The sequence below is a fragment of the Pelodiscus sinensis genome, chromosome 6, assembly GCF_052426305.1.
Source record: "Pelodiscus sinensis isolate ZL-2025 chromosome 6, ASM5242630v1, whole genome shotgun sequence".
Lineage (NCBI taxonomy): Eukaryota > Metazoa > Chordata > Testudines > Trionychidae > Pelodiscus > Pelodiscus sinensis.
Window position 1 is genome coordinate 108076711 of NC_143057.1, and position 23256 is coordinate 108099966.

Sequence of the window (23256 nt, forward strand, 5' to 3'; positions counted from 1 at the left end):
TGTAACTATAACAGTAACTAACTCAGCACTCAGAGAGAGAATGTTTTAAGAAATGCCACCCAGAAACTTGTGACGTTTTGTAACTACAACTCTTGTATATGTAAAGTTATTATTATACAAAATACTGTATGGGAAACATTAATTAGGGAATGTATGTAAGAGAGAGAGTGCTTGGACAATGAATGAATGGTTTTGAGAGGTGCCAGCCTGAGAATGCAGCAACAAAGGGCTGAAGAAGGCATCAGGTGCCAGTGCAACCAAAAGTTGTCAAGTGGAGAAAACTAAGTACTGGAGGTCCACCCTATGAGATCACTGACAAGCACTTGACAGCCACCCTGGACATCAGCATGATGCAGCAATTCCCATAGACTGGCATAGGAAGAAATTCCTATAAGAACTGGACTAAAAGACTATGGAGTCAGAGTCCAAGGTTTTGCTGCCAGCCCACGAGCAAGTTCAGATGCGCATCTGATCAGGACTTCACTCCCCACTACCATCACTTGTGTACAGAATACCTGGCCAGTATTCTGTCACAAGCAACTTCCAGGCTGGTAACTATAACAAATACACAGACCCTGATTGAATGAATGAATGAATATGAATATATATATATGTATAAGGGTTAAGTAGTGATAGGAATAAGTAGTTAAACAACATTGTTTGCTTCTATTTTTTTTATTCTTTATTATTATTTTTATAATAAATGTGGCTTTTTGCCTTATTCCCGCTCATTAGATCCTGCTTGCTTTTATTGGTACAACATTTCTGATTTGAACAACCTGGTGTTGTGTTCAAAGACATAGCTGTGACTTGACATTACTTTTGAACATAAGCCTAAAGGTTATGAAAACTATTTTCATTTGTATATGTACAAGTCTGTTTTACACCAACTGTGAGCTTGGCAAGAACAAAGAAATAAAAACAAACTATATAGTACTAGCAGCCAGTAGTGATTAAACAGTTTTATTGTAAACATTCAGAACTGCATTATGTAGTGTTCTTTTTGTATCCTAGGCACCGGATCTTTGCTAAGGTCTCTGTGCCACTATGAAGCACAGACCTCAGGCCTCTAAATTAATAATGGCGGATTCCACAAACATGGGGAAACCCTCAGAGAGAGGTATGATCGTCATAGCAATGGGCTAGTGGCTATTATGCTGACAAGACCACTGGAAAGTAGTGCATGTTGGCCCCAATGCTTCTTAGCTCTGGCATGCACCCATGCCTCAAGTTGAATCCTGAGCTTAATGACTAAGTTCTGCAATGATAAACGTGATCGTCTTTGAGTCAAATTTTAAAAAATGCCTAAGATCCAAAGTGGCTTAGGCTTCTGAATCATGATTATAACACTGTCTAATATTGAGTGCATAATTGTGATCAGCATTATATTAGCAAACTCAACTCTTCATGGCTCTGTTCTAACAGAGTTTGTAGTGAAGTTCAAGTGTTAGAGGAATTCCACATCCAAAGAATCAGAGGGGTAGCCGAGTTGTTTTTTAAGTTTTTCCTGTTACAGACAAAACATGTAGATGGTGGTATGAGCTTTTGTGGGTACAACCTACTTCCTCAGATAACGGGAGTGTTGGAAGTCCAGATCCAAGGATAAATAAGGTGTGTGGAGGGCGGGGGGGGGGGGGGGGGGAGGAATTGAAGAGGAGGAAGAAAAAAAGACAGTGAGTAGATAAGCTTCAGAGGGATAGCCGAGTGAGTCTGTAACAGGAAAAAATTAAACAAGTCTAGTAGCATCTTAAAGACTGAGTAGTTACAGGAGACTGATAAGAACCGTTAGCACTTGGAAAGGAAGATAGCACCTTCATTGGTTAGTTGGTTGATAATGTGCAAGCCATCCAATATCCTGATTCAAACCATAGGCATGAGAATTAAACTTGGGAATGAAGTTAATCATTCTGTTTTCTTAGCTGAAGTTCTAAAAGCAGACTATATTTAACACATTGGGTTACTTTCCATGGTTAGATTATAAAAAGGCAAATATACTAATAGGTGGGGGGAATAAGGGTCTAGTCTGGGTTTCTCCATTATGTATATTCTGCTTTCATTACCAAAGTCTAGTGGAATGTCTTCAAATAAATGCTTTTAAATGTATGTAAATATGTATTGCTATATCTTTCCCACAGGCAGTCATTTAATCAAGACTTTTGAAATTTATACACATTTTTAATTCCCATCAGTAAAATATCTGATATGCTACATTAGACCCAGACCTTAAAAATATAATAAAAAAATGAGGGAAGAATAGGAGGGGGAAGTTTACCTGGAACGTTGATGCTTTTTCCTAAACTAAAGCAAATATAAACAGAATTTTCTGTTGAGTTAATGGTAACAAGTAGATTGTATTTGAGTTCTCACATTAATCCTCCAATTTAGATTTACTTTGCTGTCAATTGCTAAGAATCCAACATTTTTTGCCAACTGTTTTCTTCAGTGCTGTCTATTTTATCTACTTCACAAGTCTGTTTCCTTCATGGACTGCTGGAGACCTACAATAGAGGAAACATTAGGTAATTTTATTTTCCTTGGCATTCTTCATATTTCTTTATTTGTAGACTACATATCCCTGAAAATTGTGTTTTCTCATTAGGCAAACCAGAGAATGTCATAAGACCTGCTTTTTTATAAAATGAGACTCAACAGCTCAGATTAGTTCTACAAGTTTTATGTTTATCCATTTCTCTAGATTAGTGGTCCCCAACCTTTTTGGGGCTGCTAGGGGTGGGGCCGCTCATACACCGCGTGCCTGGGGAGTGGGGCTGCGCCCATGCCTGGGGGGTGGGGCCGCATGTGCGCCCGGTGTCCGGGGCGCAAGAATGGCTTGGACCAGCCCTGATCACTCGGCGGGTGCACATAAATGCTCCGGCGGGCGCCATGGCTCCCATGGGTACTGCACTGGGGACCACTGCTCTAGATACTTATCTCAATATTTTAGTAAACCATCTTGTTAGTCTTTAAAGTGCTACATAGTCCTGTATTTTGTTAAATGCCTTACTCAAATTGTACCCAAACATCTTGCCTTTTGAGATTCATGCTCTGGTTCAGAAGGATACAGTGATCATTTCACAAGATAACCACTACATTTTGGTGCCTTGTGAAGTACTGGAAAAACTGAGAAAAATCCATGTTTCTGTCAGGTTTCCCAACAAAGGTGTAAAGGAATTGTTCTCTTATCTCACTTAGGTCATCTCACATGCAGTTTAGAATGGGAATTCCTGGGGTGAGACTGCATTATCTCCTGTGCTTCAGAAGGATGAGTGCACTACTGGCACTTTGCTAATAATAATGTTATGCTGGAATGGCCAATGGCTGCCATCAAGTGAGTTTTTGATCTACAGACATTGACAGATATGAGTGCTCATGGGCATGATAGACACCTTTTATTTAGGCTAAATGGAAGAAGCAATTAATCTGGTTTATGGAGAAAGGCAACTAAAACAACAGATGCATCCATTTGAGACGAGCAAGGTCTGAAGAAGAATTAACTCAAAATAGGCTTGGTTTCCCTGGGACTGATTGTGAATGCAGGAACTCACACATTGACTGGTGGAGCATATTGTTTTTTTCAGGAGAAGAAAGCCAAGAGACAGTGAGGGAAACAGGGTGAGGTTGGCTCTGAGAGGAAGCCAGGAGTGAAATTGTGGACAAAATGTTAGTTGAGAAGACAGACGTGGATTTCTGAATGGGAAACTTGCCTGCTGCTGTTTATTTCTATTGTGTTCAGAGGAACAGGATGCTGTATATATCTTTTGCAAATAAATGGGATTAATAAAAGAAATATCTGACTCGTCTCATTAATTTCTAATGGAAACAACTGGGTTGCTGAATCCTGGATAACTTTTTGGGCAGTGGGCAGGAATAGTTAATACAACATAGCCTTCCATTTATTATATTCCTGCTAGCCTATGCCTGCTCATTATCCTCTCCATAATGGTGGTTGAGTCCCTTCCTTCTACTCATGATTTTGTGCCTTATGTCACACTGAACTTATGCTTCCGTTTCCCATGAACTAAGCACTCTCTAGTTCTTTTTATACCTTGTTTTTAAGACTCACTTGTTTTGCTCACCTCCTATTGTGTTCTATAGTGTTCTCTATTCCCATTCTTTGTTTTCAGTGTATCCAACTAGTTTAAATTGTAAACTCTTTGGCTACGTCTACACTGGCCCCTTTTCCGGAAGGGGCATGTAAATTTCACCAGTCGTCGTAGGGAAATCCGCGGGGGATTTAAATATCCCCCGCGGCATTTAAATAAAAATGTCCGCCGCTTTTTTCCGGCTTTTAAAAAAGCCGGAAAAGAGCGTCTAGACTGGCCCCGATCCTCCGGAAAAAGTGCCCTTTTCCGGAGGCTCTTATTCTTACTTTGAAGTAAGAATAAGAGCCTCCGGAAAAGGGCACTTTTTCCGGAGGATCGGGGCCAGTCTAGACGCTCTTTTCCGGCTTTTTTAAAAGCCGGAAAAAAGCGGCGGACATTTTTATTTAAATGCCGCGGGGGATATTTAAATCCCCCGCGGATTTCCCTACGACGACTGGTGAAATTTACATGCCCCTTCCGGAAAAGGGGCCAGTGTAGACGTAGCCTTTGGGGTCTAAACTATAGTTTAGCCTGTCTAAACTATGCCATGTAAAGTACTCTACACATACGCAGCACAAGGTTTAGCGAGTAGCAGGGGTTAAATAGATGAGTGAAAATAAAAATGCTAATATAGAACATTATCATTCTGAATGAAATTGCTGTAGTTCAAAGATTTATTTTCACAGTTGCAGCCCTAATCCTTAGATTAACTTCTAAAAGAGCAATAGCAGCACTCAATCAAGTGGAGAATTAACACAGAATTCAGTGGGAACAAATGAGCAAGAAATTTTAGAAACCTGTTTTCGCTGAACAAATACCAGACAGTAACAACTTTCAGACCCGCTAACCTGATGTGAATTAGAACCAGTAATTCAATGGAAAAAGGCTCCATGTGCCATGGTTAATTGCATTGCATGAGATATCCAGGCACTGATTCTGGCATCCATTCCAGATCCCCCACACGCATGCACAGAAGCAACGAGTTGTCAGTTCTGTAACATATGGTGTGTGCAAAGGGAGCAAGATAGCACAGAATGTTCCAGGGCAGCTAGACTACTGGCAATCCACTGGCTACCCAGCCACAGGCTGTACTTACAAGATTGCTCTAACTTACAGTGGGAGCTACTTTGCCGCCCTTCACCCCCACTAGCCTAGAGTCCTCCTGCCCTATGCCTCTGTAGATCTGCAGCTCAGAGTCCAACTCCTGCCCCCCTCCTCTTGTCAGAAATCCCAGCTTAATTTTTAACTCCGGTCATCTGAAGAAGTGGGCTGTGCCCATGAAAGCTCATGATACCATCTACATGTTGTTAGCCTATAAAGTGCTACCAGACCATTTGTTGTTTTTTCTGCTTAATTTTGTTCTTTATTAAATAAGACTCCAGATATGAACATTTGATGCTAGCAACCTGCTACGTGTCCTGGGGCAGGTACAGTGTCATGAGCGTTCTCAGGAATAACAAGAATGATATAATATTACACTATAAATAATAATGCTGATGATATCACCTCTCTAATGCAGTCAGGAGATCTTGCGTCTCTTTGGGTTTCTTGTTACGAGGCCCATAAACAGCTATTTGAATCGCCAAACGCTGTTTAGCAGAAAATGAACAGGAAGTGATACATTATATAACCCAAATTAAAATCAAATCACAGTTCCTAAGTACTAATTATGCCTAGTTTTCTATATATTAGCAAACGAGCTCAAGTGCCTATAAAGGACTTCAATAACATCAGAGGAATATTTTTAAAAATGGCTGAGTGTTGTAGAATTAAATACACAGGCATAATATAAATAACAACAGCAGTGTTATACAGCAGTTTGCATCAAATCACTGCATGACACCTTTATGCTACAGGTATTATTAGTCACTGTTATACAGATGCGGACACTGAGGCATAGTGGCTGGCTAGGGCTAGAGTCTCCCAGGCTAAGAGGGGAGAGAAGTCATTTTACAGTTTAATTCATATAGCTTCTTTTTATTCATTCCACTGGGGGGGTGGGAGGAGGGCTTCTAAGGCAGGAGATAGATGCATGCTGCCACTAGTGGGAAGCTCTTTTCTCCTCCTCCCCACAACAGCACAGAGTTTTGTATTCTGCTTTCTCTCCCCAATTGTGGGGTAGCAATTGTCATAGTGGTCCATTAGCACTTTTAAATCCCAACTGATCACCTGGATCAGCTTTCTGCAGGGGGAGTAAATGTGGGGTGCATCATTGCTAGCCAGATCTATCCTCAAATGTCCACAGAACCCAAATCCTGGTGAGGACGTGGGACAGCAGATGGGTATACATGGGTAAAACTCATTACTACCATCAGTGTGATCCACATATCAGACTCCCTATCTATGTCTAGAGATATAAAGCCTAACATTTCTAGAGGATTTATAGTTTGGAAAATTAGTGTGCATTTACATTTTCAAACACTATGTGGCAGTATATCCAAGAAAAACACTAGCAATGCAGAATAGTGATAGAGATGCAGGGGTGTTACTAGCAATGCAGTTATAATTACCTTACTGAACAGCTGGTAAGCCTCTCTGACTTTTCCCTCTGTTAGGCAGATACTGCCCAAAATATGGTAAGTTTCAGCTGTCTTCTCACTAAAATCACCAAAGGTGTCTATGATGGACTTTAATGAATCTTTCAGCAGCCTGTATGCCTGCTACAGAAAAAAAATGAAACAGAGAAATAGAATAAAATATATTCATTTTTGGATCAGCATATTTTAATGACTTAACTGCTGCATGCTTAACTCTTTTGGAGTTTAACACTGATGCTTCCTGAGATCTATAGCCATTCTCCAATGAGAAAGAACCCATATAGTGTATAATTCTGTGCACTGATCTTTAAGGAAATGTGGGTACAGTGACCTCTTTATTTGACACCTAATATTCTTTGACCCATGATCTACATAGACTGGACATGTCCAGTATTTCAACGATAAGCATGTGAAGGGTCATACACTATGATGTAAGTATGTACTATTTTGAACTATGTATAATTTTGTATCACAAAAAACACTGGAAGATACTGTACCTTAAAAATAAGCACAGGGAAAAATTACTTTTGAAAATATTACCTTTAGTTTCCTATTTTTTGCCGAACTGTCCCTTAGAGAGACTGCTTACTTTCCAAGAAAACAGAGAGATCAAACTTGCATAAAAATCCCTCTGTCCATCAAATATTACTTATGGAGGAATCAAAACATGTAGAAACAGGATCTTCATAAAAATGGGAGAAATTATAGTGTGAAATCCCAGCCCCACTGAAATCAATATCACAGATTCTGGACTGGACTATCAGCACATTGATTTCAGTGGGGCCAGGACTTTACTCCTTGTACATAATGTTATACTGTAAAGTGTTAGTGGCTGCCATCAAGAATGTCTTGAGCTATCAGCAAAAGCGGCGAGGAGTCCTGTGGCACCTTATAGACTAACTGAAGTGTAGGAGCATAAGCTTTTGTGGGCAAAGACCCACTTCGTCAGATGCATCTGATGAAGTGGGTCTTTGCCCACAAAAGCTTATGCTCCTACACTTCAGTTAGTTTATAAGGTGCCACAGGACTCCTCGCCGCTTTTGCAGATTCAGACTAACACGGCTACCCCTCTGATACTTGAGCTATCAGTAATCACAGATCTTGTTAAAGCTGATGGGTATGCCAGCTCTTTTGTGGAATATGCTAGCTGGAGGTGGTAGAAACCACCATCCAAGACATTAGAGTGCATGCAAAGAGAAGCTGGAGCTAAGCCAGGTGGCGAAAGGAGTTTCCCTGGGAGCTGATTACAAAATTAAGCATTGGGGGCATCGACTGATTGCAGATGGTGGCTCTGTGTGATAGCAAGGGGAAACCAGCACACAGCATGGGAAGTAAGTACGAGAACAGCCCTGAGAGAGATTGGACACAGACCTTCTTGGGGCACAGAACTGGCTGAAAAGGTAGGTGTGGAAATGGTGAGTGGGAATAAGGTGTTGGTGCATTACTGTTTATTTACAAATAAATACCTAATTCTTATAATCAATTTCTCCTCCCAGTGGAAACAGCCTGGTAAGACCCAGACTTTAAATAAGAGCTCGAGCAATTCCTAATATGCACTGTTAGGTGTATTATTAATAAGATGACCTAGAACTCTAGGGAGGTCCACACTTTCTCCTCTTGCATTTAATAGGAGTATTTCCCACCGAGTTGAGTGGGAGCAGCAGCATATCTCCTGAGGACTTTACACTGGCTAGCAAAGAGGTGATACATGTGGCTATACTAAGATGCATGGAGATTCCATGTCAAGCACTGCTGCTGTTGGTTCAATGTTTTTGCTTCCCCCCTCACCCACATTGGCAGTATGATGGAAACCGGTGGAGTCTGGGCCTTAGTGCCAGTGCAAAGTTAGTCCATGAAGTATGCAATGTAAGGGGATCTCCCAGTGGCATAGCACTGGTGAAGGGGCTCCTCTGATACCCTGTCTTCCTGTGGTAGGTGTAGAAGGGGTTCTTCAAACCGTTCCTCTCCACTTCCCATAACATCCTTGGAACTGAAAGCCCAAGAGAGCAATTAAAGGAGGTAAGGTTTTTTTTCCAGCACACACCTGCACATGCATATTCTATATAGCTGCAAACACTAAGGCATATAAATGAGCTTATAAGCTAGTATTTGGTGTTACCTGGTTTTTCCCTACTTGTACAAGCCATTTACTGAATTCCTCAATGGCAGTAAGCGTCAGGGCATCCTTTGCACCCAATGCTGCCTCATATGCAGTCAGACTCTCTGTAAAATACATTTCGGCTGCCTCTAAAAATAAGCACAGTAATTATTACAGACTGGCCCTCTCTTAGAACAGGACATCTCAGCTCCAACACAAGTAAGAATCCTATAAAAATAGTAGATTTTATTAATCATTTAACTTGGTGGATATAAAAAGATGTTTCTGGCATCTTTAAATGCAGAGGGCTAAATGTGGACCCTACTTACATCCTAAACAACTTCACTGAAGTCTGAAGTTATTTTTAATAAGGAAAAGTGAAACAAAATAGCTTTGGTGCACATGAAAACCTGCTACACTGAAGTCCCCTTTATCAACAGAACAGGCAAAGCATGGCAGTGCATGTACAGGCTTCACCACACTGTCCTGTCAGTGAGACTCAGCCTTCCTTTGGACAAACCACTTGTAAGGGTAACTCAATTTCCATGGCTATTTGCTCCTGAACCTCTCCACTGAGACTGTTCTTGAAGATGCAGGGTGGAGTGGTAATGTTTATGCTGGGGACATTTGTTCAGTGGGGTCTGGACTCAGACCAGCAAACTCACTTTACAGACCAAAGGCCATTGAGTGATGGGAGATGACATTACCAAGCAGAAATCTGGTGATCAAGTGTAAAAAGTCTCACAGACCAGTGGTATGAGTAGTCTAAGGAGTACTCGAGAGCAGTCTGCGGAATACGTCACCACAACTGAAATTTGGAGAAAACTGAATTGTTGTTTTAAGTTTTACAGCACTTTATTACAGGCAGTCCCCAACTTACGCAGATCCGACTTACGCCCAGGCGGCGGCTTTGCTCTGGTGTCCCTGGTCTGCTGGGGGGGTCCAGCAGCTTTGCTGGACCCCCCCCAGCAGACCAGGGGGACAGGTGCAAAGCCGCGGAGCACGCCCACAGCGGGACAGCCCGGGCGCGCCTGGGCTGTCCCGCTGCGGGCGTGCTCTAAGGCTTTGCTCCCCGTCTCCCTGCAGACCAGGGAGACAGAGAGCAAAGCCGCTGAGTACGCCCGCAGGGGTACAGCCCAAGCGCGCCCGAGCTGTCCCGCTGCGGGCGTGCTCCGCGGCTTTGCACCTGTCCCCCTGGTCTGCTGGGGGCCGGGGGTGCAGCTAGTGCCCCTCCCCCCCAGCAGACCAGGCTTTTCTTGCCTACCCCTGGGGTAGAGCAGCTGGGGGCTGCCGAGTTGGTCCCGCAGCACCGCTCCGGACCAACCCGGCAGCACCCCAGCTGCTCTGCCCCAGGCGTCCTGATTCAGCCGCTGCTGGTCAGTTTCAGCAGCAGCTGAATCAGGACACCTGGGGCAGAGCAGCTGGGGTGCTGCTGGGTTGCTCCAGTAGCGCCAAGGAGCCGCGCTACTGGAGCAACCCAGCAGCACCCCAGCTGCTCTGCCACAGGCGTCCCCAAGTCAGCCGCTGCTGAAACTGACCAGCGGCTGACTACAGGAAGCCCGAGGCAGAGTTGCTCTGCCCCAGGCTTCCTGGAATCAGCCGCTGATCAGTTTCAGCAGCAGCTGACTTGGGGACGCCTGGGTTTCTTAAGTTGAATCTGTATGTAAGTCAGAACTGGCATCCAGATTCAGCCGCGGTTGAAACTGATCAGTTTCAGCAGCGGCTGACGCCAGTTCCGACTTACATACAGATTCAACTTAAGAACAAACCTACAGTCACTATCTTGTACGTAACCCGGGGACTGCCTGTATTTTTGTACTTTTTACAGCCAAAAATTTCATCATGCACCCGGCTATAATTAAGTTCTTTAAACAAATGTGTTGCTACGGTAGAAAAAAATTGTGTGTGTCTGAAAACTGTAGGTACTGGGTGTACTTTATTTTATATATATATCTATATATAAATATATATATATATCTATATATAAATCAATCTCTCTCTCTCTCTCTCTCTCCCCTATTTTGAAAAAGGGGTAACTTATATAAAAAAAGGTTGAGAAACACTGCCATAGACCATTAGCAATCTCCTGAGACAGACAGGGCTTGCATTTACCAATAGCATTACAGAATCTTTCTATGAATGTAGCAAAGCATTGGCCTAACCACCTCCCACAGAAGGCACGGTAAGTTTATGTTGGACATCAGTGGAGTCAATTATGCCAGTGCAATATCACATCCATAAATGGTTTGCAGCCACACCATATGCCTACACCTCCGGCTGCATGAGGGAATTCAGCTTTCTGTCTTCCTAGTTCCTGGGAATGGCTATATAATTTGGTTTGTTACCTCATAAGAGACAGTGCAATCTTTTTCCCCAGATCCACATGGTGGATCTTGACTTCAATATTTTTTTTTCCCCACTTGCACAGAACCTCCATAGTTTGGGACTGTCTTCCTATGTGGTGCTATTTTAAAATGAAGGATATAATGCACTGGTTATTTCAGTGTATTAAGTGATCTGGACTCCCAGAAAATGTTGAGTAGAGTAGAGTGGCACCTCTGTTATAGTTGACTAGCTTTCTGCTTAAAGTTTGACTCTAAGTAATCTAAAATCTACATGCTTACTTGTATTGCTTTGAAATTGTGTGTGCCTCATGGGGGTGCAGGATTCTGATAGCCCCAAATCTGGATGACTATTTGGCCAAGGAGTTCCCAAGATTCAGCTCCTGGGTAAAAAGAACCCTGCTTTTGTTAACATTGACAGATCCTAGCAACCTATTTTTTCTCCCAGATAGAGATCAAGCCAGGGCTCAGATCATCACTCCAGGGTTTCAGACACCCAAGGATTACTCCAAAAGAGTGCACAACACCCTCCAGTGCTTTAGGGGAATCATATTAAACTTGAACTGCAAAAAGAAATTGCTTTAATCTATTTGCCTGCCTATTAGATTACATGGAACATGTGCAGATAGAGGAGTTAATTGGACTGTTAGTCTTCAACCTTTCACATCAGATAGCTAGCTTGAGCGCAGGGCTGGTGACAGACTTCGCTGGGCTCTGGAAGGTATGGCAGGGGCTCAACTCTGGGCTCCCCCAGAAGGGGTGAGGCCAGGGGCAGCCAGCCCTCAGCACTGCCCACACCACACCTCCCCCAGAAAGCCCCATTGCCACAAGGACATGTCACACGGGGCCCCGTCGGGAATTTAAAGGTTCTGGGTTTCCAGCCACCACTGCTGCCACAGTATCAGGGGCAGCTGTAGCCTGGAGCCCTGGGTCTTTTAAAATCACTGGGCCCCAAAGCAACTGCCCCCTTTGCCTCTCCCTTGGCAGCTCTGCTTGATGGATAAGTAGTAATCCTCTAAATCTGACCCAGCCAGTCAGCGTCCGTTCAAGCTCTAGATTGGGCACAAACTTGGAAAAGATTGGAAGATCTGTCTCCATCTGATATGTTTTGGGCATGGGTTTAAGGGGCACAATCAAAATACTTTTGTAAAAAAAACCACTAGACATATGACTGCTTGCTGGCATGGCTGGAACATTTTAGAGGCAGGAGTGGGGCAACAGATGCTCTGCATTTCATCAAGGGGGAGGAGAAAGAGGAATGGGTGGGGGAGAGTGGTTGTGGGCCTTAGCCAAGGGACACTGGCCAGGGGGCCTGCAGAAGAACAGAGGCATTGGTGTTGGTCAGCCTCACATTCTCCCCTTCTGCTTGTCTGGGAGGGTCTGGATTGTCTGAGCAGAGCCATCCCATCCATAGGATGGTTCAGGGCAGCTGCCCTAGGTCCTGTGCTTTGGGGGGCCTGGAGTAGCAGCTTCAACCACCGTACGGATGTGATGGGTGCAAGGCAACAGCAGGGATCACCCCATACCCACCCCAGCACTTACCCTGGTGGTGGGACCTGGAGCAGCCCATCAGCCTGCACTGCTCCACCCTGTTGTCCTGTCCTCCCAGTCGGCTGCGCCTTGCTTCTCCATGGCACCCTGCTGCTACCCAGCCCCCAGCTTGCATCAAGTAGGGTAGGAGGTAAGGGGAAACAGAGATAGGGTAGGGGCAGAGCAGGATGGGTGTGGCCTGTAGTAGGGGAGGGCTGCCCTGGGGCCTGCACCTGGGGCATGGTGGGAGGGCAGGGGTTGCCCCAGACCCTGCACCACCCTAGGGACAGCTTGGTATCTGAGTCTCTCTCCCTCTTTGTTATATCTGGGATCTCCTGTCTCTTTGGTGTAGTCTGAGTCCATCTCCAGGATCTAGGGATGTTAGCTGTCGGATAATTGAATAGTTGTGTAACCGCATTAAATTGTAGTGCACACAAACACACTGCTGAGACAGGGTGAGGAACTGCGCACAGTATGTTTGAAATGTCAAACTCTTCAGCGCTGGAGAGGGCAGGGGAGAAGAGAACACCCACTGCCATGAATAGAACAGTTCAGAAGGCTCAGAGGGCTCATTTCAGACTGTACGCCTCTTCACCAGGCATTCTGATTCAGCCAAGAACATTGCAGTGAAATGAATAGGCCACTTAATACTTCTCTGAGCCTGCAACTTTGAAGTTAGAAATCCAGCTTGGCCAGAAATCTGAGAATGCACTGGAAATATTGGAGGGAAATCTGCCACTGTCAAGCTGGTGGGTATGAGGGCACCCACCAAATGCTATCTGAGCACAGCAGAACACTCAGAAGATCCTGGAAATATTTTTGAAAAGAACATACATTATAGCTGAGACTGTGCACTGAGTGAGGGGGTGGGTGCCTGTGGAGCAAGAGTCGGTTGGATTAGAGGTTTGGGTCTGTTCCTAGGGATGGGGTACTATGAGCATGAGAATGGGCTGTAGAGGAGGTTGGGGGCTCAGGAAAGGGGGATAGAGTAGGGATTAAGAGGAGTGGGAATGGAGAATACCAAAAGGACTGAAAAACATGAGGAGCAGCACAGCTCAGCTGGGGGGTTTGGGGTGGGGGGGCCCTACCAGCCCTGAATCCTCCCCTTCTGTGTGCTGAAATCTAGGGGACCCTGCTTCTCCTGGATAGTTTGAGCCTCTCTCCCTTTTGGATCATTTTCAATCCAAAATGAATGATATTTTAGCAAGAAAGTCCTAAAGGTGCCAAAAAGTTTCAGATTGTATAACAATTGATATTAACATCTACTTTACCGCTTTGTGAAATACGTCACAGTTATTCTCACTTGGCTGAAATCAAGATTTAATGCACAGATACAAACTTACAAAGTTTTTTTGAGATATGTTTTATTAAAGAATCAGATAATTATCAGACATCCAGCAACACTGCAGACTGCTCCCACCCTTGTGCCAAGGTTAGGCGAGTACGTACTTGCGTAGATTAGTGAGATACAAAGTTGAAAATAAACACATACTAATCTAAGTAACATGTAGCCTCGTTACTTCCCAACAATTAATGTAGATCAGCAATAGCATGTACTAACACTACAGCACATACCACATTTCATTGATATATCTATATTAAAGCATTTTTGAGATATTAATTAAAAACTTGGAAAATATTTTGAATATTTTTACTGCAAAATTTCATAAGAAAAACCAACTTGCAATTTATAAATAAAAATTTATATTAATTATGTATATTAAAAATACTTCTTACTTCATTAAAACTGCAAGAAACATGTTAAAATATATTTTAATAATAATTTGTGTAAAAAGAAAATGTGATGATTTTTGTCCAGGAAATCCAAAATAAATTTGAAGTACCTTAAGTGGTTAAGATATCACAAGCAGGTACATTATTAAAAAATGCACTGCTTTTGTTAATTGCTTTTCAGGGATCATAACAAGAAACATTTGGATGCGGTAGCAGCACAGGAAGATTTGGCCATGGCTTCAACAACAACAACAAAAAAAATCAAATCTGCCCCCCATGACTGATAGCCGATTTATGGAAAAGGATCTCAACGATGTCTTTACTTTTGAATTTGAAAAGCCCAAATTTGGGCTTTTGGGAAAAACAAAGAAGAAATCGGCAACGTACAAGGTGGAAAAGGAAGTGAATGGTGAGCTCAAACCATGTAGCTTCAAGACAAGTGAAGCAAGTGCCGTGAAAAGTTTCAACCTTTGGCGGCATGTAAAACGTAACCATCCTGAAAACTATGCACTCTGGTTAATAAAAAGGACCAGGAAGATGAGGCAAAACAGAAAGCTGACGCAGCTAAACAACGTTCATCTGGCTCTTTGAAAACTCCTGGAGAAAATATTTTTTGTGAAACTTCATCTGAAAAGAAACCCAAAATTGAGCAAACAAAACTGGACTCATATTTTAAGTTCTCAAAGGTTACAGTCACCATGGATGTTGATAATTTTCATGAAGGGCTGATGGAAATGGTTTGCTTGAGGTCAACACCACTCACTACCTTCAGGCAAAAGAAGGTAAAGAACAAAGGATTCCAAAAAATTGCAGGTGAAATGGGTCGGCAGCTTGGCGTTTTGACAGGGCATGGTGTTTTTCGTCATTTAGTTGTCAGCACATTGAGTCTGGTCATGAAAAGCTCAAGAAAGCTTTGCAGCAAAAATTGTGCTACCTAAAAATAGATGTGGCAACCCGTGGAAACAAATTTCCTTGCAATCAATGCTCAATACTACGAAGGAAGAAAAGATAAAGCTGTGGTTAAAACCTTGGACATAATTGACACTGAAGGGCGACACAATTCTTCCTACGTGAAAAGTCAAGTAAAAGCTATTTTAGAAAAATTTGGGATCAGTGAAATGTACGTGCTGAGCATCTGTGTTGACAATGCAGTAAACATGACATGTGCAGTCAAAAATTTCAGCGAGGACAATGAAACCATTTCTACCTCTGAAAACTGGGATGTGGACAGAACTGAAGCTATTTTGCCTGATGAAGGAACTAAAGGAATGGATGAAATCGAATTCAACATGGATGCTGCTGTGCAATGGGTTAATGACCCTAGCCTCATACTTTCAACATGGCTTCATGAGGATGACTCAAAAGTCCAACTGATGAGGTGTGGTATTCACACTGTTCAGTTGGCAATCTGGGATGGACTGAACAAAGAACATGCAAAGAAGTCTCTGGAAAAATTCGACAAGTCGTTTTCAAACTACGAACCCCAAGAATTCGAAGTGTTCTGCTTGATCTACATGGGGTAACTCAGTCATTGGATACTGTGACTCGCTGGGGTTCAACATTTGCGATGATTGATTGGCTTCTCGTTTTCAATCTTACTGTGAACAAGTGGCTGCTGCTGGAACAAGAGAACTCAAGTTAACAAAAGCTGAACGGGACGAAGTGAAGAACCTGTGAAACCCCTTGGCAAAGCCAAACCAAATAACTGTGAATCTTCAAGCTGTTGATGTAACTCTGGGAGTTTTAATGAAGGAATGGTGAAAACTGTCAAAATTCTTGCAAGAAAATGGTGGACAAATTGCAGAAGGAATTCTATCCTCCATGCAGAAATGCAAAAAGAAGCTTTTTGACAATATTAATTTCCTTGCTGACCCACGGTATCAGATTCGTCTTACCTCAAGGGAAATACCAAAGGCAAAGGAAGGGCTCCTTGATATTGCTCGATGACTCGAAAAACAAAATCTATTGATACATTTGAACTCAGAGAAAGAGGTTGAAGAAAATGAAACACAACAAAAAGAATCCTCAACAATCAAATTTGCGATTTTGGAAAGTTCACATTCTTCAGAAATAGCAGGCTGTTCTCAAACTTCCGTCTCCACTCTGAACTTGTTCGAGCGTCCATCCCTGAGACATCTTCAACCATCACAAGGAAATGGAGATAATTCAAGCACTAATTCTTCAGAAGAGGACGACTTCAAAAAGGAATTGGATAAACAAGAAAGATACTGGCGAGTTTCTGTGATTCATAATTGTAATGAAGCATTATTCGAGAGAAACTTTCGGGAAGATTGTGAGGCAATGGAGTCTATTGGTAGGCTAAAAGTTAAGTCTGTGTTTGAGGCCATTTACAGCTACCCACACCGCCTTCAGGCTGCCTGTAGAATTGCTTCAAGCATGCCAATAACTCAAGCTAGTGTAGAGCGACTGTTTTTGGCTTTAAAGTTCATTTTAAATGATCTGCGGCAGGCTATGGAAGACGACTGGATTGCTGCAATAATTTTTTACAGATTGAATTATGAATGATTCTAGTTTGTATCATTGTTGATGACATTTAAATTGTTTTAAAACTGAATAAAAATAATGTTTTTTTTTTCAAAATTACAGTATGCACTTTTTTATTTAATTAAAGATTAATTTGAGTCGGAGAATGGAGGGGAGTTGGAGCACAGCTGGAGCAGTCACTGTTGGTGCTGGAGCGGAACAATTCAATAATTTGATTGCTCCAAATCCCTGGTGCTGGGGAAGGAAGAGGGAGCAGGAAGCATTGTTGTGGGACGGGGGGGAGGGGGGGAGGGAAGGGAGCTACATGTTACAAAGAAAGGCGGGGCCAGGGATAAAGGGGGGATAACACACACACCACTCTTCTCTCACACTCTTGAAGTTACTGAAACAACCAAGTCATCAAAGTCAAACGGTTATAGGCCATGGATGAGTTTTCGTTCACCAACCCTATTAGTAACTACACACTGCAAATGTTTCTGAGCACAACCATTATCCCCATGCCACTATAACAACATATACAAGAGCAGGGGGGAGAACTGAGGTCACATAGTAACATTTGGACTAATGGAAAGACCACTAGACTTGGACTATTCCTTGCTCTGCTACTGGCCTGCTGGGTGACCTTGGGCAAGTCACTTCACCTGTGCCTTAGTTTGTCATCTCCAGCAGAGAGTTACTGACAAAGTTCTTGGAGCTTTACTGATGAAAGTACTGTATAAATTCTAGGTCTTTTGATTATTACCTAGGTAGAGTAGCATATCAATTGTAAACCTAGATGATAATAGCAATTGGCTAAATGGCTGCTATCTCCTATAACAAACATTTCTGGAAATACTGAGTTAAGATAGACAACCACGTAACCTTAACTCTGACCTCTGTGTCATGCCCCACAACACCTATATAACTTCCACTTTGCCTCTTCACTGTAATGGACATGCTCTATCTGCCCTTGACCTAGACTCAAACACTGAGCTTGCTCCCCTGACAGAATTCCACTCCTGCAAAAATTTAGAAACCACTTCATAGCCTTTTACAACCCCTTCACACTTTCACAAAGGATACCACCTAACCTAGTACTTTCCCCTACCCATTATTAAAGCCACAGTCTGCTCTAAAATCCCACCTTACTACTACAATACCGATGGCAAGAAGATCCCAGTGTCCTGCTACTGACACAAGCTACACAATTCTGTTTTAAAATGATGCAGACTGGAATTTCTGTTGATGAAAAACACTATATAAAAGCAAGGTCATAGGTCACTGTGGCTTGGTAATAATTACATCAACTGCAAATCTAGGTGTGAAAATAGGCACAGATTCAGACCCAGATCTTGTCACATCACAATCACAGCTCACCAAAGCGGCTCCAAATTATTCCTGCACCAAATACACTTTCATTTAGCAAGAAGGGAATGCAACTGGAGTGCATGCAGATAATTCCCAGTGGCAATTGCCAGCACCAGCAGGGCAGAGTTAAGTATTTCCTGGTTTGAGTTTTGCTGAACTTGAAATTTTGGAAGGACACTATCACTTGGAAACCTTAATTGGGCATTTACCAAGCTCCTTGCCATCTAATAAAGCTCTTCAGATGCACAGCACATGCCCAATACTGCTTTCCTCACATCTAAAATTCTCACTGAAGTCAAGGGAAATGAAAATCAATGGAAACTCTCACTAAAGACAGCACAAAAGGGAATTCACACTGGAAAAAAAAATCCACCAATCCAGGGAATATTAAACACTTGATCTTTTAGGTGTTATATTGCCTAGAAAATAGCACTTCATCTTCTGTTACATGCAATGGTCCAGCATCTGCACTGAGACACCTATGCAAACTCCACTGACGTCAGTGGGGCTCACATAGGTAAATTGAGGGCAAAATTTGTCCCACTGCAGGTGGAGTGAAGAGCCAGTTCCAGACATGGATCCCACAAACTTCAAGTGTTGAATATTCCACAGTTCAGCTCATTTTTATTATTGGGCATATTCCTAAGTAGGCTGCATACATTTTTAGAATCCCTTGTCTTGTCTGCATGTTACAGCATTACATTAGGCCTTAGAAGAATCATAACTCTGTGTACTGGAAACCTTTTCCTTACTTACCAATATGCTGCTGTTCTCCAGTTGCAGCATATGCTTTGCCCAATAACAGCCCCGTCTGAGCAGCTTCAGCACTAAGTTTCTTGTGCAGAGCCACGCAAATGGAATGTGCCTAACAAAGATGGAGATGGAGATTATTATGCTAAATAAACACTGTTCACTGGTACAGTAAGTAGCCTTCTTCAGAGATGGGTAACTATTTTCGTAGACACCACCACCTTTGCAGAGTTAGCCACAGATGTAGAAAGGAACCAACCCTTTGGAACAAGAAAATTCCACCAAACAAAGATTTCTTGTTTATTAATAGAAAGAAGTAGAAGCTTCCAACCCATGAGGAGTTAGACGTATGTATTCCCAGGGCTTTGCTCTGAACCTACATTAAAAATGGAGGCTATTTTCAAATTCTGGTTCAGGTCCATATTTAGATTAATGGTGTTTGGAGCCGTTTTTAACTTTTATCCCTTTGGTCTGTAAAGATGGTGGTGGACTATTTAAACAGTGTGAAGTAGTTTTGTGTGGTTTCAAAGCTGCAGCTACTGGTTTGCCTCTACTTGATGTGGCAGACTGTTAAGTCAGGGTTTTCACTCTCCAGACCCACAGAGTGGGGAGCAAAATTATGCAGGAAATTACCATGTGACAATGGTAAAGAATCAAACATCACAGAAGAGACTTTTTAGTAGACTAGGAGAAACAGTATTATCCTCTGAATTGCTCAGAGGGCTTGTCTTCACTGAAGAGTTACTTTAACTATGGTACCCAAGTTAGTGGTAACACACAGCTAAAAACCCTTAACACCATTGCATCTGATGAAGTGGGTCTTTGCCCACGAAAGCTTATGCTCCTACACTTCAGTTAGTCTATAAGGGGCCACAGGACTCCTCGTCGCCTTAACACTATTGTAGACTCGCCCATCAGGGAACAGAAGCTATAGCCCAAATTAGCACAACCTGTCAGCAGCTAACACAACCACTCTGTGCAGGTCAAGTGTTTATTTTTCCCCCACCATGGCCATCTCATTTGAGCAAGGCCACTAGAGGACTTGATTTGAATGTAGATGCTTAGGTTAACTCTGCAATAGAGACATAGCCTTAGCCTCACTGTGGAGGAGATGCTTGGGACTTGGTTAGGATGGGCAGGTATTTGTTTTTTGACCACAAAAACCAACTGAAAAGGGTCCAATCAGATCTACTGACCTGGCATCAAAAGTCTGATAATGGCAGGGGCCAGGGATTGGATCATGGTCATCACCTGTGCTAGCTCCTACTCAACCAAGGCCTCACTTCCTATCTGTGATGGACTGCTGAAGCTCCCGCACCTGACTAATAGGTAACAGGTTTAAAACAATCAAAAGGAAGTATTTCTTCACACAACACTTAGTTAACCAGTGGAACTCCTTGCCAGAGGATGTTGTGAAGGCCAGATCTTTAACAGGGTTCAAAAAAGAGCTAGATAAATTCATGGAGGATAGGTCCATCAATGGCAAAAGCTGGAAATGGGTGACAGGGGGTGGATCACCTGATGATTACCTGTTCTGTTCATTCCTGCTGGGGTAGCTGGTGTCAGCCACTGTTGGAAGACAGGATACTAGGCTAGATGGACCTTTGGTCTGACCCAGTATGGCCATTCTTGTGGCTGTGCAGGCAAGTCCCTCCCAATCCAGGCAGAGGGAAGAGGAGAAGGGCAGAGATGGTGAGTTCTATGGGCCTGAGGGGCCTAGGCTCCAACAACACTGGGGATGGGTCTGTCACCCAGCCCTACCTGCTGACCCCCATGCATCTCCCCCAATTGTCCCTGACAGCTGCCTCATCTGAGAGATCTGACCTGCTCCCTGCTCTTCCTGCAACAAGCAGCTCTGCTCAAAGTACTCTTCCTTGCTGTCCATTGCCATTGAAGCCTGGCTATAGGGAGCAGCACTGGCATCAGTCTGATTGGTGTGTCTGTGAAGGGAAGGAGGCACATGGCAATCCCCTCCTCTCAGGTTACTCCAAGTGGACTCCTTCCTGCCTGGGGCTTACGTGAGTGCATGTCATGCTGGAAGTGGGGGGAGGAGAGGAAGGGAATGGGGGGGGGAGGGAAGGAAAAGAGAGGAACTTAGCTCTAGCCCTTTCCAAACCGCTATTTCCAGCTCAACTTGAATCATAGCCCTCCTGAACTCTACTAAGGATGTTAAGTATCCGATAAGCAAATGCTTATCGGATAGTCCAGTCGACTAGTCAATTCTCCCCCACATTGCTGCCTCTATCAGACAGGGGACGAGAGGGTACTTTAAAGCATCAGTGTTCCAAAGGGGCAGCATCACACAGCTGATTCCGGGCTCTGTGCGGCGCTGCCCCTTTGCAATGCTGCTTCGGAGCGGACCCCAGGATCAGCTGTGCGGCTGGAGCTCTTGTACATTTCAAAGCAGGAATGCGGAAGTGCCTATTGACTAGTCAAGTAGTTGATGGAAATTCCATCGACTATTCAACTAGTAAATTACCCGTTAGTTAACATCCTTACACTTTACCCCTCTTCCGAGCCCTAAGCCACTTCCACACCCCCAAACCCTCATCCCCACCCCAGTGCCCATATTCCTGCACCCTAAACCCTCTGCCCTAGCCCCAAGCCCCGCCCAAAAGCTTCATCCCCAGTCCTACCCCAGGTCCAGAGTACTCACACACACCCCCACACACCTTTACAAGGCAGGTGTGTGTGGGGGGGGGGGGGGCGGAGCAGGACTTGGTACCATTCTGGGCATTGCCAAAAATTATACTAACCTGCTGCCAGTGGGGTGGATTCCAGCACTCCTGCTGGAGTGTTCATTTTTAAAATATTACAAAGTTGGAAACCCTAGACTTTCCTCATATCCAGGACTCCCTAGTACATATTTTATACACCCCTTCTCACAGCAAACAAGAGGCAGAGCAGCAGATGGCAGTGCAACACACATTTTAGCTCTAATTCAATCCTGGATGCAATTTTTAAACTATGTTACTATTTATTAGAGGCACCCCAATCTCTTTTCTTCCATTGAGATTCTAATGCTGTTCCCATCACTGATGTCTGAGTGCTCAAATCCCACAAGAGGTGGGCCAACAATGCAGAGGACTTCTGATTAAGGAGCAATGTCTCTTAAAATGAAGATAATTCAAAATGCAGTTCTACTCAAAGTGGGCAAAAACGGTCTCTTCTTACTGCTCAGACCAGGTGTCTGATTATTCAAAGTCACAGCTGCTGGCTTGAATGGCAAAGTATGTCTTTCAGCCTTGTAGAGCTCACAGAGCAATGGGAAACCAAGCTGGGTTCTAGTCATTGTGCAGCATCACCAGAACTGTTTGCTAAGCAACAAGGCCAAACTGTGACATCTGTACTACCCCAAACTGCTCTAAGGCTGAACAAGTGCCTCTGAGGGCATGACTTGGCATGCAGAATATTTATTACAGGTGCTGCCTTCAGAAGACCCAAGGCTAGTTTCATAGAATGGGCAGTTAGAGGGAAATCTTTTTTTAATTGTAAACTGAGCTCAATTTGGTAAGGAAAGAATAGAGATACAAACAGGATTCACATATGAGATTTTTTAGGCAGTGACTTTTTAGAGTAGAACTCTCTAAAGAAATTCCAAGAATAATTTCTCTTACACATTTAAACATCACTAGCTACTCCTCTGAGATTTTATATATGTTAGTAAAGCTCTTTTCATAAGCAACTACATTATCTGTGAAGGTGGATAGGAATTTTAATGAACAAGAGAGGGGTAAATTTCACAATTGTGTGAAGTGGGTGTCACTTCACTGATGTCAATGAAAATCTTGCCTGCTTATGTCAGCAATGAGTTTGGTCTTACATGCCATTATTAGGGCCAATGTGGCTATTCTTGTTCACTATACTACATTCACATCCTTGGCTATGTTTCCTGTTCAGATTCTTCAGCAGATCCTTGCTAACATTACTATCAAACAAATGAATTAAACTTCAATCATAGCAGCTAATAGCTGTGATTTTCACTTAGTCCTGCTGTTCTAACAAGATTTATAAGATGTCCTACCTGTAATAAATATCCTATTGCTCTTTCATGGTTTTTTTTCAGCTGCTCACTTTGGGCAATTTTCTGATAAAGATGTATCAGTTCTGGAGCGGTGTCTCCTTCAGCTGAAATTACAGCATCAACCGCTTTTTCAAAATAACCCGTGGCAAAGACCAATTTGTTTTGCTGCAAACATGTCCTGAAAGAAAGTGGGGAAAGTTAGGTTCTCTAGTAAAAATATTGTTGTGCACATCACTGGATAAATGCTTTTTCCCCCTTGCACACACCAAACTCCCAATGAAGTCTTTTACCCTTGTACTAATCCATT

General features: G+C 43.2%; 1 protein-coding gene across 5 annotated transcripts in view; it reads right to left on the minus strand.

Moving 5' to 3' along the window:
- The window catches only part of TTC23L (tetratricopeptide repeat domain 23 like), a 40403-nt gene that overhangs the window by 1387 nt on the left and 15760 nt on the right, over positions 1–23256 (minus strand). For 4 of the 5 annotated variants that reach the window (XM_075932575.2, XM_075932567.2, XM_075932573.2 and 1 more), the window contains 7 exons: positions 22950–23127; positions 18932–19040; positions 8739–8866; positions 6593–6742; positions 5589–5671; positions 2273–2498; positions 948–1258 (listed from right to left, as the gene is read on the minus strand). In XM_075932575.2, the coding sequence (XP_075788690.2) occupies positions 2459–2498; positions 5589–5671; positions 6593–6742; positions 8739–8866; positions 18932–19040; positions 22950–23127 (688 nt within the window). In that variant the 3' untranslated portion in view covers positions 948–1258; positions 2273–2458. Of the gene's footprint in view, positions 1–947; positions 1259–2272; positions 2499–5588; positions 5672–6592; positions 6743–8738; positions 8867–18931; positions 19041–22949; positions 23128–23256 lie in introns of those variants that run through there. The other variant, XM_089779430.1, reaches the window with a different exon arrangement.